A 27,994-nucleotide genomic window follows, 5' to 3' on the forward strand; every position below is an offset into this window, starting at 1 on the left:
ACAGAAAGAGAGCAACAACAACAAAAAATCACAAACAACATGAGAATGAAAGGTTAAGCTATGTGGTTAGAAATGTGTTGGTTCCTGTGTTACTGTTCAGGTCAACGTCAAAGAGGTGCAATACATTCTCTGTAGATTGGATCTTCATATGATTACCTACCACAAACAGATAAGATCTGCTGAATCAATAATAATAATAATAATACTAATAGCATAACATATGCCATTTAGCAGACACTTTTATACAAAGCAACTAACAGTCATGCATGCATACCTTTTACGTACGGGTGGTCATCGAAACCTTCATCAGTGGTTAACACCACAACTCCTTCTATCTTTATGTGCAAGACTCACGTAATCCTGACAGAACAATTTCCCAACAGTAGAGAAAATACCTTTTTTTACCCAACAATAGCATGTGAAACTTGGAATGTCTTTGAAATGTACATCAGCATTGACAATGTTTTCAAGATATTTCTTTCTCCGAGAGAAACAGGTTCATTTCAAGAGATAATAATAATTTCTCATTTTGATTGAAAACATTGTCATTCATGATTATGTACTGTTGTTTAAGCAGGTGGCCTAACTAAACGCATGACAAAAAACAAAAACAAATGGTGACTTCATTTTTTAAATAATAGCCCTAATATTTAACTGAATTGTCATTGTACATTAGATAATTCAGTTACGAATAGTTAGATATGTTCATATGTTCATGAGTAAAAACCAGTCTCAAGTCATCTGATGCTCAACTGTTAATAGAAGGATTCCTGGAATGACAGTTGAGAATAGAGGTCAGCCGATTATGATTTTTCAATGCCGATACCGATTATTGGTGGACCGAAAGGCCGATACCGATCAATCGTCCGATTTAAAAAAATAAAAAATATTATTTGTAATAATGACAATTACAACAATACTAAATGAACACTTTTATTTTAACTTAATATAATACATCAATCAAATCAATTTAGCCTCAAATAAATAATGAAACATGTTCAATTTGCTTGAAATAATGCAAAAACAAAGTGTTGGAGAAGAAAGTAAAAGTGCAATATGTGCCATGTAAAAAGGCTAACGTTTAAGTTCCTTGCTCAGAACATATGAAAGCTGGTGGTTCCTTTTACCTGGGAATACTGAAGATTCATGTAAAGAGGTTTTAGGTTGAGGTTATTATAGGAATTATAGGACTATTTCTCTCTATACGATTTGTATTTCATATACCTTTGACTATTGGATGTTCTTATAGGCACTTTAGTATTGCCAGTGTAACAGTATAGCTTCTGTCCCTTTCCTCGCTCCTACCTGGGCTTGAACCAGGAACACATCGAAAACAGCCAGCCTCGAAGCATCATTACCCATCGCTCAACAAAAGCCGCGGACCTTGCAAAGCAAGGGGAACAACAACTTCTCCAAGTCTCAGAGCGAGTGACGTTTGAAACGCTATTAGCGCGCACCCGGCTAACTAGCTAGCCATTTCACATCGGTTACACCAGCCTAATCTCGGGAGTTGATAGGCTTGAAGTCATAAACAGCTGCTGGCAAACGCATGAAAGTGCTGTTTGAATGAATGCTTACGAGCCTGCTGCTGCCTACCATCGCTCAGTCAGACTGCTCTATCAAATATCAAATCATAGACTTAATTATAACATAATAACACACAGAAATACGAGCCTTAGGTCATTAATATGGTCAAATACGGAAACTATCATTTCGAAAATAAAACGTTTATTCTTTCAGTGAAATACGGAACCGTTCCGTATTTTATCTAATGGGTGGCATCCATAAGTCTAAATATTCCTGTTACATTGCACAACCTTCAATGTTATGTTATAATTACGTAAAATTCTGGCAAATTTGTTCGCAACGAGCCAGGCGGCCCGAACTGTTGCATATACCCTGACTGCATACAATGAATGCAAGAGAAGTGACACAATTTCCCTAGTTTAATATTGCCTGCTAACATGAATTTATTTTAACTAAATATGCAGGTTTAAAAAAATATACTTCTGTGTATTGATTTTAAGAAAGGCATTGATGTTTATGGTTACGTACATTCGTGCAACGATTGTGCTTTTTTCGCAAATGTGCTTTTGTTAAATCATCCCCCGTTTGGTGAAGTAGGCTGTCTTTGTTAGGAAGAAATAGTCTTCACAGTTCGCAACGAGCCAGGCGGCCCAAACTGCTGAAAGAAAACCTGAAATATCACATTTACATAAGTACTCAGACCCTTTACTCAGTACTTTGTTGGAGCACCTTTGGCATCGATTACAGCCTCGAGTCTTCTTGGGTATGATGCTATAAGCTTGGCACACCTGTATTTGGGAAGTTTCTCCCATTCTTCTCTGCAGATCCTCTCAAGCTCTGTCAGGTTGGAGGGGGAGCGTCGCTGCACAGTTATTTTTAGGTCTGTCCAGAGATGTTCGACCGGGTTCAAGTCCAGGCTCTAGCTGGGCCACTCAAGGACATTGTCCTGAAGTCACTCCTGCGATGTCTTGGCTGTATGCTTAGGGTTGTTGTCCTGTTGGAAGGTGAACCTTCGCCCCAGTATGAGGTCCTGAGTGCTCTGGAGCAGGTTTTCATCAAGGATCTCTCTGTGCTTTGCTCTGTTCATCTTTCCCTCGATCCTGACTAGTCTCCCAGTCCTTGCCGCTGAAAAACATCCCCACAGCATGATGCTGCCACCACCATGTTTCTCTGTAGGGATGGTGCCAGATTTCCTCCAGACGTCACGCTTGGCATTCAGGCCAAAGAGTTCAATCTTGGTTTCATCAGACCAGAGAATCTTGTTTCTAATGGTCTGAGAATCATTTAGGTACCTTTTAGCAAACTCCAAGCGGGCTGTCATGTGCCTTTTACTGACAAGTGGCTTCCGTCTGGCCACTCTACCATAAAGGCCTGATTGGTGGAGGGCTGCAGAGATGGTTGTCCTTCTGGAAGGTTTTTGCATCTCCACAGAGGAACTCTGGAGCTCTGTCAGAATGACCATCGTTTTTTTGTCATCTCCCTGACCAAGGCCCTTCTTCCCCGATTGCTCAGTTTGGCCGGCTCCAGGAAGAGTCTTGGTGGTTCCAAACTTCTTCCATTTAAGAATGATGGAGGCCACTGTGTTCTTGGGGACCTTCAATGCTGCAGACATGTTTTGGTAGGCTTCCTCAGATCTGTGTATTGACACAATCCTGTCTTGGAGTTCTACAGACAATTCCTTCGACCTCATGACGTAGTTTTTGCCCTGACATGCACAGTCAACTGTGGGACCTTATATGGACAGGTGAGTGTCTTTCCAAATCATGACCAATCAATTGAATTTACTACAGGTGGACTCCAATCAAGTTGTAAATACATGTCAAAGAGGATAAAATGAAACAGGATGCACATGAGCTCAATTTCTAGTTTCATAGCAAAGGGTCTGAATACTAATGTAAATAAGGTATTTCCGTTTTTTTTATATATACATTTGCAAAAATTTCTAAAAACCTGTTTTCGCTTCATCTTTATGGGGTATTGTGTGTAGATTGATGAGACAAAAATAATAATACATTTTAGAATAAGGCTGTAATGTAACAAAATGTGGAAAAAGTCAAGTGGTCTGAACACTTTCCGAATGCACTGTATACGTAGAAGAAACAAAGAACGTCTGCTCATTTGAGGTCATGAAGATGGAGCTCTACCAGCTGCTCATTGAACATCATTCAGCCCTAGGTCACAACGTCAGAGAGAGTAGTAGCTTGCCTCAGCCAACATATTTGAATAAGTATATAATCAAAAGTACACTTCACCAAGCATGCAGCCTTGTCCTCATCACATCTCACTTAGTTAACGTTAGCTGGATCCTAGCCAGCAAGGTAGTTAGCTCAGCTTTCTAGAGAGCAAGATTGTTAGCTTAGCTAGCTAGCTAGCAATCTGTGCTACTTATATGCTAACACTGGACTGGCACCAAAGTGAACACTCGTCCTTGATACAAAAAGAAAACTGTTACGGTTTGGGCCAATTATGTTAGATAGTGGGATTATGTTAGTTTTCTGAAATCTGCAATCTGCAAAAAGCAAGACAGTTAGCGCAGATCTATAATTCAGGTCATGTGCCTGCACTCATGATGAGATAAGTAGCTAATGTTAGCTAGCTATCTAAATTAGGACACGAGACTAAAACCAGTGCGGCAAGCATTTGCCTGCATAAACATGTTTAGTCATCAGCCCATGCCAATTGCAGTTGAAATTATTAGCCAATACATATTGCATTGAATAACAGTGTAATTGTCACGACAGTGACGGATGGTGGCGCCCCTCCTCGGCCGGGCGGGGCTCGGCGGTCGTCGCCGACCTACTAGCTGCCATCGATCCCTTTTTGTTTCACTTTCGTTTGGTTAGGTCTAGGTAGGCACGCACCTGTTTTGGGTTAGTCATTAGAAAGGGGGGGTTATTTAGGTTAGCGTAGGATGTATGTGTTTGTACGTGATTGTGTTGCTTGTCCGGGGTTTTGTGCTAGAGGAACGTGTACTGGGGTTTTTTCCCTCTGCTTGTGGCTTATTTTCATTGTTTGTACACCACCGCAGAATCATTTAAGGGCTGCGCCCCTATACTTTTGGCGACCACATCCAGTTGTTTTTTAATAAAGAAGTGTGGTCGAGAACTCTCTGTCTCCTGCGCCTGACTCTACCTCTCCTGTTGTTTTCTCGAGCCAGCCCGTGACAGAAATCACGTACCTCAACGTAATGGAGTCAGCAGGAGCTTCAGCGCTAGCCATGTCCATGGAGGAAACCGTGGACCAACACTCTACCCTGCTCCACCGGCTGGGGAACGCCATGGATCAGGTGTTGGCACGCCTGGAGAGCTGGGACCGACGCGCTCTCGGCCCCCCGAGCGCGGCAGTCCAACAGCCTGCGCCCCCCCCCCAGCACCCACAGCCCCCAGTACCAGTGGGGTGAAACTCGCTCCCCCCAGGGAGTACGATGGAACGGCCGCTGGGTGTAAGGGCTTCTTACTCCAGTTGGAGTTATACCTGGCGACCGTTCGTCCCCCTCCCTCGGGGGAGGAGAGCGTCAGCGTCCTCGTCTCCTGTCTCACGGGCAAGGCCCTGGAATGGGCAAACGCCGTGTGGGACAGTCCGGACTCAGCCAGGGACAACTACGCAGAGTTCACCCGCCGCTTTCGGGCAGTATTCGATCATCCCCCGGAGGGGAGAGCGGCGGGTGAGCGGCTGTTTCACCTGAGGCAGGAGACGAGGAGCGCACAGGATTTCGCTCTCGAGTTCCGGACCCTGGCCGCGGGAGCAGGGTGGAATGAGAGGGCCCTTATAGATCACTACCGTTGTAGTTTGAGGGAGGACGTCCGCCGGGAATTAGCCTGTCGGGACACGACCCACACACTGGACCAACTGGTGGATCTGTCCATCCGACTGGACAATCTGCTGGCCGCCCGCGGACGTCCGACCCGGGCCCTGCTCATTCCACCCTCCAGCCCTCCTGCTCCCACGCCTATGGAGATAGGGGGGGCAGCAGCCAGGAAGACTGGAGGGGGAGGTCGCTCCTGCACCTCATGTGGTCGCAGAGGGCACACTGTGGACCGGTGCTGGGGAGACTCCCCTAGGAGTCCAGACGGCAGGCAGAGCGCTCCTTTGACACCTCAGGTGAGTCAGCACCAGCCTCACCCAGAGCCCCCTGTACGTCACATGTATGTGTCAGTGTCTTTTCCTTGTTTCTCCCCTCACTCCCGGTTTAAGGCGCTAGTCGATTCAGGCGCAGCAGGGAGTTTTATGGACCGTGGGGTCGCGGCTAAGTTAGGGATTCCCCTGGTCCAGTTGGACCAACCCTTCCCCGTGCACGCCCTAGACAGTCGACCACTAGGGTCAGGGCTGGTCAGGGAGGTCACTGTACCTCTGGTCATGGTAATGCGGGGGGGGTCATGAGGAGCGGATTAGTCTTTTCCTCATCGATTCCCCAGCGTTTCCAGTGGTGCTAGGGATTCCCTGGCTAGCCACTCACAACCCTAAGATTTCGTGGGGACAGAGGGCTCTTAAGGGGTGGTCAAATGAGTGCTCGGGCAGGTGCATAGGAGTTTCCATCGGTGCGACTACGGTGGAGAGTCCAGACCAAGTCTCCACCGTGCGCATTCCCTCAGAGTATGCCGATTTGGCTATCGCCTTCAGTAAAACGAAGGCGACCCAATTACCACCTCATCGACGAGGAGACTGCGATAAACCTCCAGGTGGGCGCTGCCCTTCCTCGTAGTCACGTTTATCCCCTGTCTCAGGAGGAGACAGCGGCTATGGAGACATACGTCACTGAATCCTTGAGGCAAGGATACATTCGGCCATCTCACTCACCCGTCTCCTCGAGCTTCTTTTTCGTGAAGAAGAAGGAGGGAGGTCTGCGCCCGTGCATTGACTATAGAGGTCTAAATGCCATCACAGTGGGTTTCAGTTACCCACTACCTCTCATCGCCTCGGCGATGGAGTCATTTCACGGGGCGCGCTTCTTCACGAAATTGGATCTCAGGAGCGCATATAATCTGGTGCGTATCCGAGGAGGGGACGAGTGGAAAACTGCATTTAGTACCACATCTGGCCATTATGAGTACCTCGTCATGCCGTATGGGTTAAAGAATGCTCCCGCAGTCTTTCAATCCTTTGTGGACGAGATTCTCCGGGACCTGCTCGGTCAGGGTGTAGTGGTGTACATCGATGACATTCTGGTCTACTCCGCTACACGCGCCGAGCATGTGTCTCTGGTGCGTAAAGTGCTTGGGCGACTGGTGGAGCATGACCTATACGTCAAGGCTGAGAAATGTGAGTTTTCCAAACCAGCCGTCTCTTTCTTGGGGTATCGCATTTCCTCATCAGGGGTAGTGATGGAATGTGACCGCGTCTCAGCCGTGCGTAATTGGCCGACTCCCACCACGGTGAAGGAAGTGCAGCGGTTTTTGGGATTTGCCAATTACTACCGGAGGTTTATCCGGGGCTTTGGGCAGGTGGCGGCTCCCATTACCTCACTGTTGAAGGGGGGCCCGGTGCGGTTGCAGTGGTCCGCGGAGGCGGACAGGGCCTTTAGTCGTCTGAAGGTTTTGTTCACCGACGCTCCGGTGCTGGCGCACCCGGACCCCTCTTTGCCCTTCATAGTGGAGGTGGACGCGTCCGAAGGCTGGGGTAGGAGCCGTGCTGTCCCAGCGCTCGGGCGCCCCCCCCAAAGCTCCGCCCCTGCGCCTTCTTCTCTAGGAAGTTGAGTCCGGCGGAGCGTAACTATGATGTGGGGGACAGGGAGCTGTTGGCTGTGGTCAGAGCCCTGAAGGTGTGGAGACATTGGCTTGAGGGGGCGCGTCACCCTTTTCTCATCTGGACTGACCACCACAATCTGGAGTACATCCGGGCGGCGAGGAGACTGAACCCGCGTCAAGCCAGGTGGGCGATGTTCTTTACGAGATTTCGGTTTAACATCTCGTATATTCCAGGTTCCCGGAACACTAAGGCCGACGCACTGTCTCGTCTCCATGACGCCGAGGAACGGTCCACCGATCCCACGCCCATCCTTCCAGCCTCCTGCCTGGTGGCACCGGTGGTCTGGGAGGTGGACGCGGACATCGAGCGGGCGTTACGGACGGAGCCTACTCCTCCGCAGTGTCCAGTGGGTCGTAAGTACGTTCCGCTCGGTGTTCGCGATCGGCTGATTCGGTGGGCTCACACGCTTCCCTCCTCGGGTCACCCAGGGGTTGAGCGGACAGTGCGTGGTCTTAGTGGGAGATACTGGTGGCCCACCTTGGTGAGGGACGTGAGGCACTATGTCTCCTCCTGTTCGGTGTGCGCTCAGAGTAAGGCTCCCAGGCACCTGCCTAGAGGGGAATTACAACCCCTCCCGGTTCCACAACGACCATGGTCCCACCTGGCGGTGGATTTCTTGACCGATCTCCCGCCGTCTCAGGGCAACACTACGATCCTGGTCGTTGTGGACCGGTTTTCTAAGTCCTGCCGTCTGATTCCGTTACCCGGTCTTCCTACGGCCCTGCAGACCGCGGAAGCCTTATTCACCCACGTCTTCCGGCACTACGGGGTGCCCGAGGATATCGTCTCAGATCGAGGCCCCCAGTTCACGTCCCGAGTGTGGCGGGCGTTTATGGAGCGGCTGGGGGTTTCGGTCAGTCTGACCTCGGGGTTTCACCCCGAAAGTAATGGGCAGGTGGAAAGGGTAAACCAGGAGGTGGGCAGGTTCCTGCGGTCCTACTGCCAGGACCGGCCAGGGGAGTGGGCAAGGTTCGTGCCATGGGCCGAAATGGCTCAGAACTCTTTGCGCCACTCCTCTACCAACATGTCACCATTCCAATGTGTGTTGGGTTATCAGCCGGTCCTGGGGCCATTGCATCAGAGCCAGACAGAGGCCCCTGCGGTGGAGGAATGGGTGCAGCACTCAAGGGAGACCTGGAACGCTGTGCAGGAATCCCTGGAACGAGCCAGGGAGCGACAAAAAGCGAGCGCTGACCGGCACCGCAGCGAGGCCCCCGTGTTCACCCCAGGGGAGAGAGTCTGGCTCTCGACCCGGAACCTGTCCCTCCGCCTGCCCTGCCGGAAGCTGGGTCCGCGGTTTGTGGGGCCATTTAAAGTCCTGCGGAGAATAAACGAGGTGTGTTACAGATTACAACTTCCTTCTTATTATCGTATTAACCCCTCGTTTCATGTGTCTCTCCTCAGGCCGGTGGTAGCTGGTCCGCTGCAGGAAAATGAGGTACGGGAGGTCCCTCCACCCCCCCTGGACATCGGGGGGGCCCCGGCGTACACAGTCCGATCCATCTTGGACTCCAGACGCCGGGCGAGGGGCCTGCAGTACCTCGTGGACTGGGAGGGGTACGGCCCGGAGGAGAGGTGCTGGGTACCGGTGGAGGACATACTGGACCCAGCGCTCATCCGGGAGTTCCACAGCCTCCATCCGGATCGCCCTGCGCCTCGCCCTCCGGGGCGTCCTCGAGGCCGGCGACGGCGCGCTGCGGGAGCCGCGCGTCAGGGGGGGAGTACTGTCACGACAGTGACGGATGGTGGCGCCCCTCCTCGGCCGGGCGGGGCTCGGCGGTCGTCGTCGCCGACCTACTAGCTGCCATCGATCCCTTTTTGTTTCACTTTCGTTTGGTTAGGTCTAGGTAGGCACGCACCTGTTTTGGGTTAGTCATTAGAAAGGGGGGGGTTATTTAGGTTAGCGTAGGATGTATGTGTTTGTACGTGATTGTGTTGCTTGTCCGGGGTTTTGTGCTAGAGGAACGTGTACTGGGGTTTTTTCCCTCTGCTTGTGGCTTATTTTCATTGTTTGTACACCACCGCAGAATCATTTAAGGGCTGCGCCCCTATACTTTTGGCGACCACATCCAGTTGCTTTTTAATAAAGAAGTGTGGTCGAGAACTCTCTGTCTCCTGCGCCTGACTCTACCTCTCCTGTTGTTTTCTCCAGCCAGCCCGTGACAGTACATATGGTTTCTGTAAGAAAACATTGTCATAATGAACAGCTAGCTTGTGCTTGTCATAACGTACTCTCATTGCCAGGTGGCCATAAAGTATTTGCTTTATCACATTCGAATGTTATAAACACTGTAGTAAATCTACTCAAGACAAATGCTGATGCTGACACCTAGGTTTGACATTATGAAAGGCATGTTACTGCCTTTCAATGCTTATTTTTTTGCATACTAAAACATTTTGCATACTTCTTATCCACCGCTATAGATAGACACATCTTTAAGTTGTACCTAAGAATGCAAACTAAACAAGTTTTGTATTTAAAGGCATATTTATAGAGGATATTGTTGCTTTTTGGTGGATATCCTGTAAAACACAAATAAAATATCCTTAAATAATGTACATTTTAATATTTAGTTAAAAAAAGTTAGAGTATCTGTTCATCGTTTGGAGCACAATTTGTGTAAAAAGGTCTGTTTTTCATTCCACCTCTAAAAAACAATATATCAGATACTGTATATACAGATATACCGGTAATCGCTGACTTTTGACTCCCTAAAATTGGTATCGGACCCAAAAATCCCATATTGGTCAGGCTCTACTAAAGGTGGATACTGCATCACTTCAACCAGGATCTGTGAAATATCTTCAATATGAAACTAAAGCAATGATACAGAATAGCTCCAAGACCAGAGTTATCTTACTCATCCATTTATCATTTCTCCACAAAGAAGATTTAACCTCAGTGCTTATCCATACAGTACCATTACTAGGGCAGATGAAACACAGAACCTACCCAAGGATCAATAGCTATCTCTTTTATGACAGGCTTTTAGGACTTCTCAACTCAATTACACAGCATGCAGGAAGGATAGAGGTGATTAAAACTGGAGTGTTTCACACACACCAGTTATTAAGAGATTTGTACTCCAGCCCAATCCTAATGGACTAGATGAAGAGAATAAGCACTACTAGCTAGAATCTCAATGTTTCCCAAACTCAGGCCTGGGGACCCTAAAGCGTGCACATTTTGGTTTTTGCCCTAGCGCTACACAGCTAATTCAAAATAATCAACTAATCATCAAGCTTTGATTATTTTAATCAACTGTGGTAGTGCTTGGGCAAAAACCAAAACATGCACCCCTTGGGGTCCCCAGGACTGAGTTTGGGAAACACTGAGATAGATGGTTATGGAGCAGATATTTTGTTTGCTGGTGAACGAACAAGAGGCCTATAAAACCACCTTGACTCATGGCCCCAAGGAACGCTCTACTTACTGTGAGTGTGTGTGGCGTATTCAGAGAGTGCTGTTGTGTATCTTTGGTAGTGTGTACAATGGTGTGAGTGCCAGGGCTGAGAGTGGAGGTTTTTGTGTGATTGTGTATCTGTGTATATAAGTGTGTGTGTCTGGACAGGTGAGGTGTGGTTGATAGAGGTGTGTGTGTCATGTGCTTCCAGTATGCTTATGTATGTGCATGCTCACATGCGTGTGTGTGTGTCATGTCAAATCAAATCAAATTTTATTTGTCACATACACGTGTTTAGCAGATGTTATTGCGGGTGTAGCGAAATGCTTGTGTGCATGTGCTTCCGTGTGTGTGCACATGTATGTGTATTAAAGCTGGGACGATAAATCAGAAATTATCGACACTGACCATACCGATCACTTATCGCAGGCATTTTGCTGATATCGTTCATTTCGATAAGTAGCCTATACTAGAGAAATGTGAAGTTTGAAATGAAATACGTTTAGTAATATGGGATGATTATTAATGGGACAATTGATGGCTACAACCATCAAACTAGTAAAGAATAATTTTAAAAACTGCGGTGCATATTAATGGTATAAACATTGTTCTATTTATCGGAGATTGCTGAGCCAATGGATTTAGTTGATGTGAGTACCTAAGAATTTCTAACGTCTCTATATGGACTCTGTGAAGATATGAAAATATGATGAATTGTATGTGTGTATAATCGATTACTAGAGATTTGATGAAGTAATACTGGGAATATAAAGAGATGCAACTTAAACAACCCATAGGTAGACTTATGTAGGTTTTGAGTTGGTCCCTTTAAGCATAAATTCTGAAAATTTGTTTTGCGATATGGATTTATTTCCATAACGCCCAGCTCTAATGTTTATCTCTCCTGACCTGAGAGATGTGGTTGATGGAGGACTCCATCCGGCGCAGCTGCGAGGCCTGGATGTCCAGCAGCTGCAGCACGTTGTTGGCTAAGGCATTGATCTGGTAGGCAACGCTCGCCAGAGACTGGGTGGTGTAGGCTTTAGTCTCCTCCAGAGCTTTCCTCTTGTCCTGGGCCTAGAAGATGAGGAAGATGAAGATGACTACACAAGATCCAATGGAAATTTGACTTCTGCTTTATCCCAAACCCCCCGAAAGACACATACACATACATAGGTTGGAGAGGTTGGAGCAGGGGGAAAGACCACCGTATACATTGAACATTACACTGTACATTTTGTAGATTCAATTCAACAAAGCTTTTTTGTATATGGTCATTTCCATGTGAAAGGACCCATGAGCACGAACATGTAAAGTTCATAGGAGCATGTCAAATCGGGTGTCAAATGAAAGCTAAGCTATACATTGTTCAACCATTTTCCATCCTAAAAATGTTGAATAAGCAATGGTTGATTTCTTGTTAAACAGATGGAAAAGGGTTCTTAGAAAACATCAACCAGAAAAGTCTTCAAAGGTATTATAAATACATCAAAACATAATCCCTGCCAACTAATATCAACACTTTATTTAGTTAAGGAGAATTTCTTCTGCCTTCTGTAAGTTTAAGAAACATTGTATTATACCTTGAAATTCCGTTACCAAAAACCCACATATCTTTAAGATATTTTCTAATGTCTCTCCCTCATGATGAGGAAGGATAGTGAAAGTGCTACAGTCCTCCCTTCCACTTCCACACTGTTTAGCTGATAAACTGCTTTCTTTCTTTCTCTTTCTGTCGTATAGTGGTCAAAGCAAGAGTGTGAAAAGTCTGGATAACCATTCTCTCCCTCTCTCTAATTAATGTCACCTCTCTCGGCTCTTACTGACACCTACCCATGAGCCCTCTCTTTCCATTTATCGTAACTAGCATCCTCCCCCACTGAGCACCGACAAACACCGGATGTCCATGGATGTTGATAAGTAGTTAAAACTTGTGAAACTTAGACAAATATGATTGGTTCAGATTTGGTTGGTCCAGACCCACCAAATCTGGTTTTGTTGGATGGCGGAGGTCATAAAAATAATAGCCAGTGTGTAGAATAATACCCAAATATTCAAAAGGAGGATATTGCATATTTCTACCTTTGTGTACCTACTTAGGATACAACACCATGAAGAGAATGAAATTCATACTCATATTTATGCATTTCTGTAGTACAGATCAGGGACCCATGATGAAATTCCGTTACCGCAATTATGTTACCGGGTGTAAATCCACGTCACTTTCTGTAGTTCAATAACCAAAATATATTTTTTCAAAGGCAAGGTGTCATCTTAGCTGCCACCCCATTCCTTCTGCAGACATCTTTGAATCTTTAATTGAGAGCAGATATTTAGCAAAGTTTTTGGGAAACGTGGTCACAAAACAACAAAGGGCGATTTTACCGTAATTCTGTTTAGAAACTTTGCATCTGCACAGATCTTCCAGTAAATGTGTTTTTGTAAAATGTTTAGTGTACATAGTTATAAGTAGTCCATGTGCATAGAGTTGTATGGTTTGTTAAACTTTGAAGTTTCTGTTTGGCGTACATTTTAAAAGAGAAATCTGATTCTCAGCGCAATTCCGTTACAGTGAAATTTATAATATAATACGCCATTTATCAGACACTTTTCTCCAAAGCGACTTACAATCAATCATGCGTGCAAACATTTTATATATGAGTGGCCAACAGCGGTAGTCGAACCCAGGACCCTTGGCATTATAAGCACCATGCTCTACCGACTGAGCCACTCAGGACTACATTTCTCATATTGCCAAAGCAGAGGAGTTGTAGATCCACAACAATGTTTTGCAAACCTTTCCTTGGGCACCCCCTTAGGTGTGCTAGCACTGGAATACATAAAATAAATGAAACTGGCAGGGGGTACTTGAGTAGAGGTTTGGAAAACAGAAAACTGTTGTAGATCATCAACTCTTCTGCTTTGGCATTTGCTAGTATTTGTTGCTTTATTGAATTTAATTAAAAAGTGAAAAAGTGAGATTTGGGGGATTGGGCTCCCGAGTGGCACAGCAGTCTAAGGCTCTGCATCTCAGTGCTAGAGGCGTCACTTCAGACACCCTGGTTTGAATCCAAGCTGTATCACAACCGGCCGTGATTCGGAGTCCCATAGGGCGGCGCACGATTGGCCCAGCGTCGCTTGGGTTTGGCCGGTGTAGGCCGTCATTTTAAATAATCTTTTTTTCTTAACTGACTTGCCTAGTTAAATAAAAGGTTTCATTTTAAATAACGAAATAAAAACTATAACGGGAAAGGTGGAAGGACAGAGATATTCAAAATGAGGAGAAATAGAAGACATACAATGTAGGGGGACACAGGCAGAGTCAAATAAACTTGTGCAAAAACAAATACAGAACATGAATTCACCCAGGGGACAACATAGGAAAACAATGATAACAGCACTTAGGTGGTGCTCTAAAAATACCTCTGCCTACACGAGGACAGGGTTTTTGTCCATATGTTACTTGACATTTCTGATAAGGTGCAAAGCAATGCAGGCTGGGTAGAGTGGAATTCACACCGCCACTTCCGAATAGACAGGTGCACATTGGGACGTTAGCCTCCGGGATTGCTGGGACATCGGTTAAGAAGCGGGTCCCTCCCTGCTGCAACAGCCATCTGTCTGAGCCTACAGTCATTGCTCTACACGCAGTTCCGTTGTAAGTATAGGCCTATGAAGTGCATGAAGACTACACATCACACAAACAGCAGACCTGGGTTCAAATACTATTTTAATTCATTTCAAATACTTTATCGGTGCTTGATTAAGATTGCCTGGCTTAATGTACCAATAAAATAGTCCCTAAACTGCATACCACTCCCATCTGGCACTCCAGGCAGACTAGAGAAAATGCTCAAGGTATTAGAAAGATTGGGTTGGATACAACAGACCCTGTTACAGTGAATTTGTGTAAATAGAAAAGGCCCTGAGTGTACACAATGCATCAAAGCAAGTCCACACAGTGCAGACAAAGAGATTCTGACAACACATACCGGCACAAACACAGACACTTAAAAAGCCTATGTCTTACAATGTAATCGCAGCACAAATTTGGCACTGAATTGTACATACACAACGGCAACGCACACGCACACACGCATGCATGTCCTCATGCACACACACAAACATCTAGAAAGCACCTCGTATCAGTGATCGACATCTCCATATACTGTATGTCCCCATTCTTCCATTCCTCAATAATAGTACAGTATGAATGTGTGACTTCAAGTACTCTTACATTATGCACTTGTTAGAAATCGAACCATGGCTAAAGCCTTGTTATCACTGAAAGCAACTTGGTCGGCGCAATTAATAGGTTGAGTGAATGAATTTGGGAGAATGTCTGTCTCATCTGCATTGGTGTCTTTATTTGTCTACAAAGCAAGGGGGCACACCTTTAATTCAGGGTAATTGAGGACAAGTGGTACATCTTAGTGGTGGAGAGAGAAGGATTAGGTTGTGTTAACACCTTTTAAACATAGACCAAACATCCTAAAAAAAAAGCTACACAGTCCCAATTTTATTTTTGCAACATTTGGGATCATGCTGTATTTAGGCTGTTGAATGCATTTCGAGCGTATAAATATTATTTCAACAAAGCTTGAGCGTTTAGAAACCATATACAACATAACAGAAGCACTCAGTCATTTTAAGTACATTTGGTGGCCGTGGTGGGATTACCTAAATTCTCTAACTGGATTTGGTAGATCCACAATGTTTTATATGTTAGATATTTCCATTAACCAACACACCAGGGCACAGTAGAGCAGTGCAAATTGAACACGGATCTTACTTAACCTGCAGTACAACAGTTTTTATGGTGGAGTACTGCTCACCCAAATGGAGAGTAGTTTGGAACCCCTGTTGCTGCTGAGCCAGAAGGGAGTGACCTAGTAACCCAAGGGTCAAGGCGGTGACCCGATCCTGTAGGTTCATGCTCTACAACATTCGCAGAGTACGACCCTGCCTCACACAGGAAGCGGCGCAGGTCCTAGTCCAGGCACTTGTCATCTCCCGTCTGGATTACTGCAACTCGCTGTTGGCTGGGCTCCCTGCCTGTGCCATTAAACCCCTACAACTCATCCAGAACGCCGCAGCCCGTCTGGTGTTCAACCTTCCCAAGTTCTCTCACGTCACCCCGCTCCTCCGCTCTCTCCACTGGCTTCCAGTTGAAGCTCGCATCCGCTACAAGTCCATGGTGCTTGCCTACGGAGCTGTGAGGGGAACGGCACCTCCGTACCTTCAGGCTCTGATCAGGCCCTACACCCAAACAAGGGCACTGCGTTCATCCACCTCTGGCCTGCTCGCCTCCCTACCTCTGAGGAAGCACAGTTCCCGCTCAGCCCAGTCAAAACTGTTCGCTGCTCTGGCACCCCAATGGTGAAACAAGCTCCCTCACGACGCCAGGACAGCGGAGTCAATCACCACCTTCCGGAGACACCTGAAACCCCACCTCTTTAAGGAATACCTGGGATAGGATAAAGTAATCCTTCTAACCCCCCCCCCCCCCCAAAAGATTTAGATGCACTATTGTAAAGTGGTTGTTCCACTGGATATCTTAAGGTGAATGCACCAATTTGTAAGTCGCTCTGGATAAGAGCGTCTGCTAAATGACTTAAATGTAATGTAATGTAAATGGTCAAAGAGGACATTCTCTATAACATTGGATACGTGCGGAGCAGCCCATGTCATGTACAGTAGGGCCACAACCTCATGGTAGGTAATTGTATACATCAACACTTTGCTAATATATAGGAGGAAAGAAGGTAAAACCACAACAATACACTCCCTAGAGTCCCTACTGAAGTTAATAGTAATTCTAATATAAAATCTTCTCCAGGGGACATGATTGTTTGAAGTCGTTTATCAACTGAAGTCATTTCATGCTAGAAATCACTAAGTGATAGAAGATTGAAACACAACACTTCTTGGTCTGAATCCATAGCACAGGGGAAATTGACAGGAAAAAAAACATCTCACTCAACATCTCTTGTATCAGGGATTCTATGGATTGACAGTTTAATCACCCAATGGTGTGTACAATACTCACTGTTCTGTGGTGTTCATTTCTCATCAAATGTTCCACTAATTTCATGTGTTAGTTTCTGAACAGGCCGCCTGCTAACGCTAGCTAGCAAAACCACAAAATATATATATACTGCTCAAAAAAATAAAGGGAACACTTAAACAACACATCCTAGATCTGAATGAAAGAAATCATCTTATGAAATACTTTTTTCTTTACATAGTTGAATGTGCTGACAACAAAATCACACAAAAATAATCAATGGAAATCCAATTTATAAACCCATGGAGGTCTGGATTTGGAGTCACACTCAAAATTAAAGTGGAAAACCACACTACAGGCTGATCCAACTTTGATGTAATGTCCTTAAAACAAGTCAAATTGAGGCTCAGTAGTGTGTGTGGCCTCCACGTGCCTGTATGACCTCCCTACAATGCCTGGGCATGCTCCTGATGAGGTGGCGGATGGTCTCCTGAGGGATCTCCTCCCAGACCTGGACTAAAGCATCTGCCAACTCCTGGACAGCAGGAACTGCTGACACACTCCAGCCACATGAGGTCTAGCATTGTCTTGCATTAGGAGGAACCCAGGGCCAACCGCACCAGCATATGGTTTCACAAGGGGTCTGAGGATCTCATCTCGGTACCTAATGGCAGTCAGACTACCTCTGGCGAGCACATGGAGGGCTGTGCGGCCCCCCAAAGAAATGCCATCCCACACCATGACTGACCCACCGCCAAACCGGTCATGCTGGAAGATGTTGCAGGCAGCAGAACGTTCTCCACTGTGTTTCCAGACTCTGCCACGTCTGTCACGTGCTCAGTGTGAACCTGCTTTAATCAGTGAAGAGCACAGGGCGCCAGTGGCGAATTTGCCAATCTTGGTGTTCTCTGGCAAATGCCAAACGTCCTGCACGGTGTTGGGCTGTAAGCACAACCCCCACCTGTGGACGTCGGGCCCTCATGCCACCCTCATGGAGTCTGTTTCTGACCGTTTGAGCAGACACATGCACATTTGTGGCCTGCTGGAGGTCATTTTGCAGGGCTCTGGCAGTGCTCCTCCTGCTCCTCCTTGCACAAAGGTGGAGGTAGCGGTCCTGCTGCTGGGTTGTTGCCCTCCTACGGACTCCTCCATGTCTCCTGATGTACTGGCCTGTCTCCTGGTAGCGCCTCCATGCTCTGGACACTACGCTGACAGACACAGAAACCTTCTTGCCACAGCTCGCATTGATGTGCCATCCTGGATGAGCTGCACTACCTGAGCCACTTGTGTGGGCTGTAGACTCCGTCTCATGCTACCACTAGAGTGAAAGCACCGCCAGCATTCAAAAGTGACCAAAACATCAGCCAGGAAGCATAGGAACTGTGAAGTGGTCTGTGGTCCCCACCTGCAGAACCACTCCTTTATTGGGGGTGTCTTGCTAATTGCCTATAATTTCCACCTGTTGTCTATTCCATTTGCACAACAGCATGTGAAATGTATTGTCAATCAGTGTTGCTTCCTAAGTGGACAGTTTGATTTCACAGAAGTGTGATTGACTTGGAGTTACATTGTGTTGTTTAAGTGTTCCCTTTATTTTTTTGAGTAGTGTATATACAAATCGATACTTGGAGTCAAGGAATCAGTATAATATCGTCCACAATAATATTGCGATATGTAACTAGCAGTTTTTTCCCCCCCATCACTAATGGTAGGTGGTACCTTTTGATGGAAGACACACATGATACTAACCTGGTACAACTCTTCTAATCGCCAACTCCTATATCTCTTCATTTTCAACTCCTTTACCAAGACTAACCAGTCTTTTTTCTTGGTATTTGGTAGCCTACCTTATGATGGGAGACCCACAGTATACTAACCTGGTACGTTTGAACTAGTACCCCATCATCTAACGATACTTGTCAGACAGGCCTGCTGCTACTACTTGAAAAAGACTTGAAGGGCCTTAAAACATTAAGTCCAAAAACTCATGACTCATGAGAGAAACATCCAGTCAGTAGGATATCATGTGAAGGGGGATTTAAAGTGGGGGCTCAGCTGTGACAAATACTGTTGCTTGTGTGTTTCCTTCCTTAATGGGATAGTTTGTGATTTTGGCAATGATTTTCTTTGTGTCTGCGTGCAGTTTGAAGGAAGTTGCCAACTAGCATTAGCGCAACAACTGGAAGTCTATGGGGAAAGCTATTATGCTAGTTTGCCTGTCATTACGGATTATGGCATTTATCAATGGGCATTGCGTTCTTTTATGATATGGTTATAAAGGTGTTATAGCAGGCAACATGACCTGTAGTTTTCCTCAATGATGTCACTGATGACGAGCTATCCAACTGCACAGTTGGATTTACCTGGATTCTACAATATGGCATATCTGGTGCCCACAATGGGTGACCATTAGATCTCCAAATTGCTATTCCGTTAGCGTCGTTGTCATAGCCTCAACAAAATGGCACTCCTGAGTGCATAATCTGGCCCACACATTTTTGTTGTTTGTTTGTTCATTAATATGATACACTTCCACTGGTCCTGGGGCCCTTGTTAAGGTCAACGGCATTATGAACTTTACCCAGTACCAGGACATTTTAGATCAAAACCTGGCTACCTCTGCCAGGAGGCTGAAACTTGGCTTCAAGTGGATCTTCAATAACCCCAAGCACACATCAAAATCCACAAAGAAATGGTTAATTGACCACAAAAATCAACATTTTGCAATGTCCATCTCAGTCTCTGGACTTGAACCCCATTGATAAACAAATGTTGCCCACTATCTTTTTGAGATTTTATTTTTCTTGTTAAACAAGAATCTTTCTCTGAGCAATTGTATTAGTATAAAATAATGTTATATTCCAAAAATGTTGAGCATACAATATACAGGTAACTGCCAATATAATGGAAACACTTGAGTAAATTAGGGATACAAAGTATATTGAAAGCAGGTGCTCCACACAGCAGGTGTGGTTCCTGACTTAATTAAGCAATTAACATCCCATCATGCTTAGGTCAAGTATTGGCTGGGCAGGCCATTATTTTGGCTACCATGGCTATAACCCCACAGGGTACGAGTGATCACTGAATAGTTTGATGAGCATGAAAACGATGTCATATGCCATGGCCGTCTCACATGCTGACTACACCGGGCGCGTGCACATGCGTGTGGGTGCGTCCACGTGCGCCATCGCCCGCATGTTGATTTTGTCCATCCACACCAGATGCTATCAGGACACGTAGGTTGAAATATCAAAACAAACTGAACCAACTAAATTAATTTGGGGACAGGTCGAAAAGCATTAAACAATCATGGCAATTTAGCTAGTTACAGTAGCTTACTGTTGCTAGCTAATTTGTCCTGGGATATAAACATTGGGTTGTTATTTTACCTGAAATGAACAAGGTCCTCTACTCCAACAATTAATACACAGATAAAAGTTAAACCGAGTTTGATTCTAGTAATCTCTCCTCCTTCAGGCTTCTTCTTCTTTGGACTTTATATGGCGGTAGGAAACCAACTTTAAGGCGCATTACCACCACCAACTGGACTGGAGTGTGAACCTCAGTTCATCAATCAATCACCCACGTGTGTATATGCTCCTAAAAACCAATGAGGAGATGAGAGAGGCAGGACTTGCAGCGCATCAAGCATCACAAATAGAACCAAGTTTTACGCTCATTGAAGCACGCAGGCAGTGTGGATGCAATGATTGAATAACATGAATGTGTGTGGTCAGCATGTCAGTCACCAGGTCTCAACCCAATTGAACAATAATGGGATATTCTGGAGTGGTGCTTGAGACAGCCTTTTCCACCACCATCAACAAGACACCAAATGATATAATTTACTACAAACTAACAGGGTAGAAAGTGAAATCAAGGACACAGAAAATATTAAATACAATAACAATAAATACAATCATCATTTTTTTAAAAAAACGTTTTTGATGAAAGATTTTAAGTAGGATTATAAAATAATGAAGAAAGAGGTTTTATATTTTGTTATTTAATGGCTTATATTTCTCATAGAAGTTGATGAATAGCACCCGGGGACATGGCAAAAACATCTGCAACCACTAAAAACAAAAAGCATAAAATATACTTTGAGATACGTCCTAATATGTATATAATTATTTTACTTTTAGGTCTGTGTGTATTGTTGTGAATTGTTAGATATTACTGCACTGCTGGGGCAAAGAACGCAAGCATTTTGCTACACCTGCAATAACATCTGATAAATATGTGTACGCGACCAATAAAATTTGATTTGATTTGTGTGTTTATGGTAAACTTTATATATAAAGTATTTTGCAATCCACATTTTCACTAAATATGAGGTGATATTTCCTGGGGACCAAAAAAGGCACCAGATGGTAGGAATGACAAATGATGTCATTGGTTCATTGAGCCTGCTGTCTGATCTAAAAATGAATGGAATCATGTTTTGTAACAATTATTGTGGGCTTTGTGTTTCGCAGATTGCACGATCACACTAGCAGCGAATAGATATGGTTGTCCTTGTTCAATAGAACCATTGGACTTGTCTCAACAATGTTCCTATCTGCCAGGACATTGCAGGATATCTAGGTTGACTCATTATCCCTGGCTTTGTGAAGACTACAGCCTGACGGGAGACCTACTTCCTTGTTCCCACCCTCAAAGGCATGCTTTTCAAAACGGGGTGGTACTAGTTTACAGGTTCACAGAAGCTATGTTACCATGCACTCTCTTTCAAAAAAAGTATGCAGTTTTAAAACTGCAGTAATATTGCAGTAACTGCAGTCGATTGTGGTATTTTGGATTATACTGCACTCTAACTGCAGTTACCCTGTTAAATTACTGCAGTAAAAAAACGGTGTTATTTTGGATGCAGTATTTGCAGCATACTGCAGTTATACTGCACTCTAACTGCAATTATACTGTTGTGTACTGCAGTTATACTGCACTCTGACTGCAATCTTATTTCGTAAGGGCTGTCTATCCAAGATTGCTAAATAATGATTCCTCTTTCCAAAAAGAGCTGGATGACGATTGTTTTTGTTGATGTTCTTTTATATAGAGCCCTATTTATTTGAACCGGAATACACTGAAGAGGAGTTGAGACAGCGAGAAAAATAATTGCGAGACCAGCAAGCAGGGGTGGCAGCCTAGACCAGCTGGACCAGGACTCAGGAGGGCAAATGACAAACAAGTAAGTTGTTTTGCTGTCGGTAGCTAGCTAGCAAAAGAAGCTCTCTTTTTACACAAAGCAGTGTTGTTCAGTACAGTACAATTTGGTAATTGATTCGTCCATGACAGGGCTTGCTAGTACCACGACAATACAAGCTAGACAAGTTTAGCTAGCTAGCTGTGTACTTACTATACCTAAAATGTACTGTAGTCTAATGTTATCGCTAGCTAACTAGCCTAGTGCCTCTCATTATTAGCAAAACTGGAGAAATGTTTTGACGATGGTGGAAAGTAAAGGAATGACTTTGGTTTTATGACTCATATTAGTCTTGGAGTAACTATACCTGTGTGTTGTAGCTAGCTAGCTAACGTGTGTCTACGAGATGTCTCATATTCTACAACATGCTGCTACAGTAGGAATACATACAGTATACAATGATTGCCCATTAATGTGCACTAGCGTTTTCCTCAGACAAAACCGCTTGGATACAAAGAAGTTTGTGACTCTCAAGAGATGTGAAAGGTTCCAATCTCCCCATGTATCAACGTAACTACGAACACCCCATTGTGCCACCAAACACACAATATGCAAGTATTTCCTTACATTTTAGCAGACGCTCTTATCCAGAGCGACTTACAGTAGTGAATGCATACATTTCATGCATTTTTTTTATTTTCGTACTGGCCCCCCCGTGGGAATCGAACCCACAACCCTGGCGTTGCAAACACCATGCTCTACCAACTGAGCCACAGGGAAGACCTATGTAGAACTGTAGTATTTGTAGAACTGTAGTATTTATTATAAGCGTTAGTGTATACAGTAAAATAAAAAATATACTGTCATACATTGTCATAACTGTTCTTGCATACTGCTTTGTAAACTCACCTCGGCCTCCAGAGTAAATAAACTTTGTCTTGAATACAAGCCATGTCTGCTTATTTGCTATTATGACAGACTAATCTACTGTTATATTGAAGCATGTTCACTTTCCAACAAATTTCAGTTTAAATGATATACCAACTCCCTACATAATTTGTTTTAGCAGTAAGACTGAAGCTAGTTTATCCAAATAAATTTCACGAATATCACAATGAATTGAGCCAGAAGTTGAAGTCAACACTTTATTGCTTTCTGATGCAGCTGGAATCATTTAGTCACTTGTAAAAAAAGATCATATAAAAACACTATATGTACAACAGCTAGCCACATCTATACCACAGTGCAGCTGAGCATAATAGGCATTTTATATTATACTACTATATCAGTCAAACTAAATATGGATGTGTTGGTTGAATGTTCCAGGCAGGTTTCAGAATGTTCTTCAGCTGGTGAACCTCTTCTTGTGTTGGGTAATGGCAGCTGGTTTAGCAGGCTGTGGCGATGTTGACAGGGATGTTGGGTTTGGGGAGCTGTGAATCAGGCTCCTTGTAGACAACTTTCTGGTCCTTTCTGCACTCCACAGCCAGGTGGACAAGCCTCTCATACACTTTCTTCACCACCCACTGCTTCAACCTCTAGTTGTGCTGTTAAGTAGACAGGCACTGCGATCAATCGAGTAAATAGGCTAGAAAAGTATACTAACAGCCTCTCTCCCCCATGCCAAAGAATTGACTACAAGGGTGTGAAAAGTTTGAGGAGCACTTGTCTTGTAGACAGTTTAGTGTATTGGTGATTTTGTTTTCTCAAGAGGGTAGTGTACTTTCATAAATACCTTTGGCTGTCCTGGCTTGTTTCTAAGTCAGATGATGTTGAGCTTAAGCTTATTCCAGGCTGAAAGCTTTCATCCAATGGGTCTACAGGCACTGTACTACTAAAGCTGGTGTCAAAGTCATCATCAGCAGCAGCAGGATTAGTCTGTAGGACAGACAGTAGTGAGTGATAAGCCAACATTTTACTACTTTTCCCCATCAACACATGCTCAAATAAGGTACTATATCCACTCACCCACCCCCCTCATGTCAATAGATCATGCATACTAACCTTCACATACAGTACCCAACCTAGTCAGTCACCCACACCATCCCCTCCTTACTAATGCCTAATTTCCTCCAATTTAGACTTCAAGCCTTGCATGAGTAATCAACTAAGCCTCCATAATTCAGAGAAAACTACAGCAGAAGTTGTAGCCTACTTGTAAACACACCAACTATGACAACAAGATACAGACCATGCTAATCCCTAGCTCCAATATATTTGCTAATGCATAGAGTCATTGAAAGATTTAGCAGATTTTTCAAGGTGACTTACATTATTTCCTGGTGCTGAGCTTGATGCCTATGCAGATGTTGATGGGATCGGACTCTAAATAGAACAAAGTCACATTAGCCTTTGCGGTAGTTAGTTAGCTAGCTAACGGTTAGCTACCGTAACCTAACGAAGTTAATGTCAGCTTGCAAAGTTACAAATCACATTGCCAGATAGCAGCTGGCTAATTAAATTGATATGCTTTGGAATGTCTAGCCAGCGTATTATGAAAGCTAGCAAGCTAGATTGGGGTTTAGATACAGTGCCTTCAGAAAGTATTCATATTGTTGTGTTACAAAGTGTAATTAAAATGGATTTAATTGTCATTTTTTGTCAACAATCTACACAAAATACTCTGCAATGTCAAAGTGGAAGAAAAATTCTAACGTGTAAAAAAATTATAATCTAAAATACTAATATATTTTGATTACATAAGTATTCACACCCCCTGAGCAAATACATGTTAGAATAACCTTTGGCAGCAATTACAACTGTGAGTCTTTCTGGGTAAGGATTGTGCAAAATATGTCTATTATTCTTTACCCATAACATGATGCAGCCACCACTATGCTTGAAAAGTGGTACTCAGTAATGTGTTGTATTGGATTTGCCCCAAACATAACACTTTGTATTCAGGACAAAAAGTTAATTGCTTTGCCACATTTCTTGCAGTATTACTTTTGTGCCTTGTTGCAAACAGGATGGATGTTTTAGAATGTTTGTATTCTGTACAGGCTTCCTTCTTTTAACTCTGTCAATTAGGTCAGTACTGTGGAGTAACTACAATGTTGATCCAACCTCAGTTATCCTATCACAGCCATTAAACTCTGTAACCGTTTTAAACTCACCATTTGTAAGGACAGATGCTGGGAGACGAGAAGCAAGTACAGGGAGTGAACATTTAATAAATAACTGACAAGAAACAAACAAGGACAGCTTCTGAACAGGGGAAACATAATGACAATATGCTGACACAGGGAACAAACTGAGGAACAGACGGATATAGAAGGGGCAATCATCAAAGTGAAGGAGAGTCCAGGTGAGTCAATATTGCACTGATATGGTGACAGGTGTGTGTAATGATGGGCAGCCTGGCGCGAGGTGGAGCAGAGTGACAGTACCACCCCCACTAGGGGTCCCACCTGGGCGAGTCTGATGGGCCGGCCGAGACATGGGAGTCGGACGAGGCGGCTGAGGCATGGGAGCCCAACGAGCCGGCGGAGGCATGGGAGCGCGACGAGCTGGCTGAGGCGCCGAAGCCTGATGTGTTGGCTGAGGCATGACGTGGGGTAGGAGCCTGCTGAGCCAACCGAGACAAGGAAACCTTTCAAACCATCTAAGGCGTGGAAGCCCAACGAACCAGCTGAGGCACCCCTGGTTCCTTCGGCAGTGGCACTCGACGTCATCAACAAAACAAAAAACTCTTATGCTTCAGCATTATTTTAGGACAGACGCTGGGAGACGAGAAGCAAGTACAGGGAGTGAACATTTAATAAATAACTGACAAGAAACAAACAAGGACAGCGTCTGAACAGGGGAAACATAACGACAATATGCTGACACGGGGAACAAACAGATATAGAAGGAGTAATCAACAAGGTGAAGGAGTCCAGGTGAGTCCAATATTGCGCTGATGCATGTAATGATGGTGACAGGTGTGCGTGATGATGGGCAGCCTGGCGTCCTCGAGCACCAGGGAGGTGGAGCGGGAGCAAGCGTGACACCATTGGCCTCATGGTGAAATCTCTGAGCAGTTTCCTTCCTATTCAATGTCTTCTTTTTTATTTGTATCCATCTACCAATAGTTGCCCTTCTTTGAGAGGCATTGGAAAACCTCTGGTCTTTGTGGTTGAATTTGTGTTGGAAATTCACTAATCAGCATGAGAGACCTTACAGGTAGTCATTCAAAAATCATGTTAAACACTATTATTGCACGCAGAGTCCATGCCATAACAAAGCGATTTAATACCTATTAACTTACATGTCAGCTTTTAATTTCTTATTATTTTGTAAAAATGTTTTTGTTTTTTTAAACATAAATCCACTTTGACATTATAGAGTACTGTGTGTAGGCCAGTGAAAAAATATCTACATTTATTCCATTTTAAATTTAGGCTGTAACACAACAAAACCAAGGGGTGTGAATACTTTTTGAAGGCACTGAAAAGAAATGTAGTTTGCTAGCTAGTTAGCTAGGTAACGTTAGCTACGTTACCTCAGCTTGACTTCTTTTCTGCTGCTCTGATGTTGGCTGATCGGATGCCTTCCTCTTTGAAGTGAAAGGGAAAATCGATGGAACAGCATCACCTTTCAATGTTCGACGACATGGCAACCCCATCAGTTGAGAATTCAGTTCCTTTTCAAAATCCTCTGTCTGAAAGTGCTGGCTACAAACACTTTGATATTTCTCCCATAACTGGATACACCTCCACCGTGCAGTACTAAGTCCTGAAATCGCTATGAAGTCTGGATAATGTGCTTTGCTTACAACCAGGAAACGCACGGTCTTTTTGGACGCCGATTTTATTATTATATTTTTTTTTTTACCTTTATTTAACTAGGCAAGTCAGTTAAGAACACATTCTCATTTTCAATGGCGGCCTAGGAACGGTGGGTTAACTGCCTTGTTCAGGGGCAGAAAGACAGATTTTTACCTTGTCAGCTCAGGGATTCAATCTTGCAACCTTACGGTTAACTAGTCCAACGCTCTAACCACCTGCTTTACATTGCACTCCATGAGGTTACTCGAATGCAGTAAGAAGCTAAGGTAAGTTGCTAGCTAGCATTAAACTTATCTTATAAAAAACAATCAATCAATCATAATCACTAGTTAACTACACATGGTTGATGATATTACTAGTTTATCTAGCCTGTCCTGCGTTGCATATAATTGCTTAGGTATACGTTGCTCCAACCATAAACATCAATGCCTTTCTTAAAATCAATACACAAGTATATATTTTTAAACCTGCATATTTAGTTAATATTGCCTGCTAACATGAATTTCTTTTAACTAGGGAAAATGTGTCACTTCTCTTGCAAACAGAGTCAGGGTATATGCAGCAGTTTGGGCCGCCTGGCTCGTTGCGAACTGTGTGAATACTATTTCTTCCGAACAAAGACAGCCGACTTCGCCAAACGGGGGATGATTTAACAAAAGCGCATTTGCGGGAAAAAACACAATCGTTGCACGACTGTACCTAACCATAAACATCAATGCCTTTCTTAAAATCAATACACAGAAGTATATATTTTTAAACCTGCATATTTAGCTAAATTAAATTCAGGTTAGCAGGTAATATTAACCAGGTGAAATTGTGTAATTTTGCGTTCATTGCACGCAGTCAGGGTATATGCAACACTTTGGGTAATTTGTCAGAATTTTACGTAATTATGACATAACACTGAAGGTTGTGCAATGTAACAGGAATAACGTTTTGTTTTCGAGATAATAGTTTCCGGATTCGACCATATTAATGACCTAAGGCTCGTGTTTCTGTGTGTTATTATGGTATAATTAAGTCTATGATTTGATAGAGCAGTCTGACTGAGCGATGGTAGGCAGCAGCAGGCTCGTAAACATTCATTCAAAATAGCACTTTCGTGCGTTTTGCCAGCAGCCCTTCGCAATGCATTGCGCTGTTTATGACTTCAAGCCTATCAACTCCCAAGATTAGGCTGGTGTAACCCATGTGAAATGGCTAGCTAGTTAGCCGGGTGCGCGCTAATAGCGTTTCAAACATCACTCGCTCTGAGACTTGGAGTAGTTTTTTCCCTTCCTCTACATGGGTAACGCTGCTTCGAGGGTGGCTGTTGTCGATGTGTTCCTGGTTCAAGCCCAGGTAGGAGCGAGGAGAGGGACGGAAGCTATACTGTTACACTGGCAATACTAAA

At 44.3% G+C, this 27,994-nt stretch overlaps 1 protein-coding gene and 1 long non-coding RNA gene across 3 annotated transcripts in view; both read right to left on the minus strand.

The window, feature by feature from the left end:
• The window catches only part of LOC115156602 (abl interactor 1), a 50,111-nt gene that overhangs the window by 18,521 nt on the left and 3,596 nt on the right, over positions 1-27,994 (minus strand). For both annotated transcript variants that reach the window (XM_029704099.1, XM_029704098.1), the window contains exon 2: positions 11,586-11,753. In XM_029704099.1, the coding sequence (XP_029559959.1) occupies positions 11,586-11,753 (168 nt within the window). The remainder of the gene's footprint in view (positions 1-11,585; positions 11,754-27,994) is intronic.
• Positions 22,952-24,405, minus strand: LOC115156603 (uncharacterized). The gene is made up of 3 exons (XR_003868294.1): positions 24,104-24,405; positions 23,568-23,710; positions 22,952-23,379 (listed from the first exon to the last, which is right to left on the minus strand). It is a non-coding gene; the product is annotated as an uncharacterized LOC115156603 (long non-coding RNA).

Source organism: Salmo trutta, chromosome 21 (assembly GCF_901001165.1).
Source record: "Salmo trutta chromosome 21, fSalTru1.1, whole genome shotgun sequence".
Lineage (NCBI taxonomy): Eukaryota > Metazoa > Chordata > Actinopteri > Salmoniformes > Salmonidae > Salmo > Salmo trutta.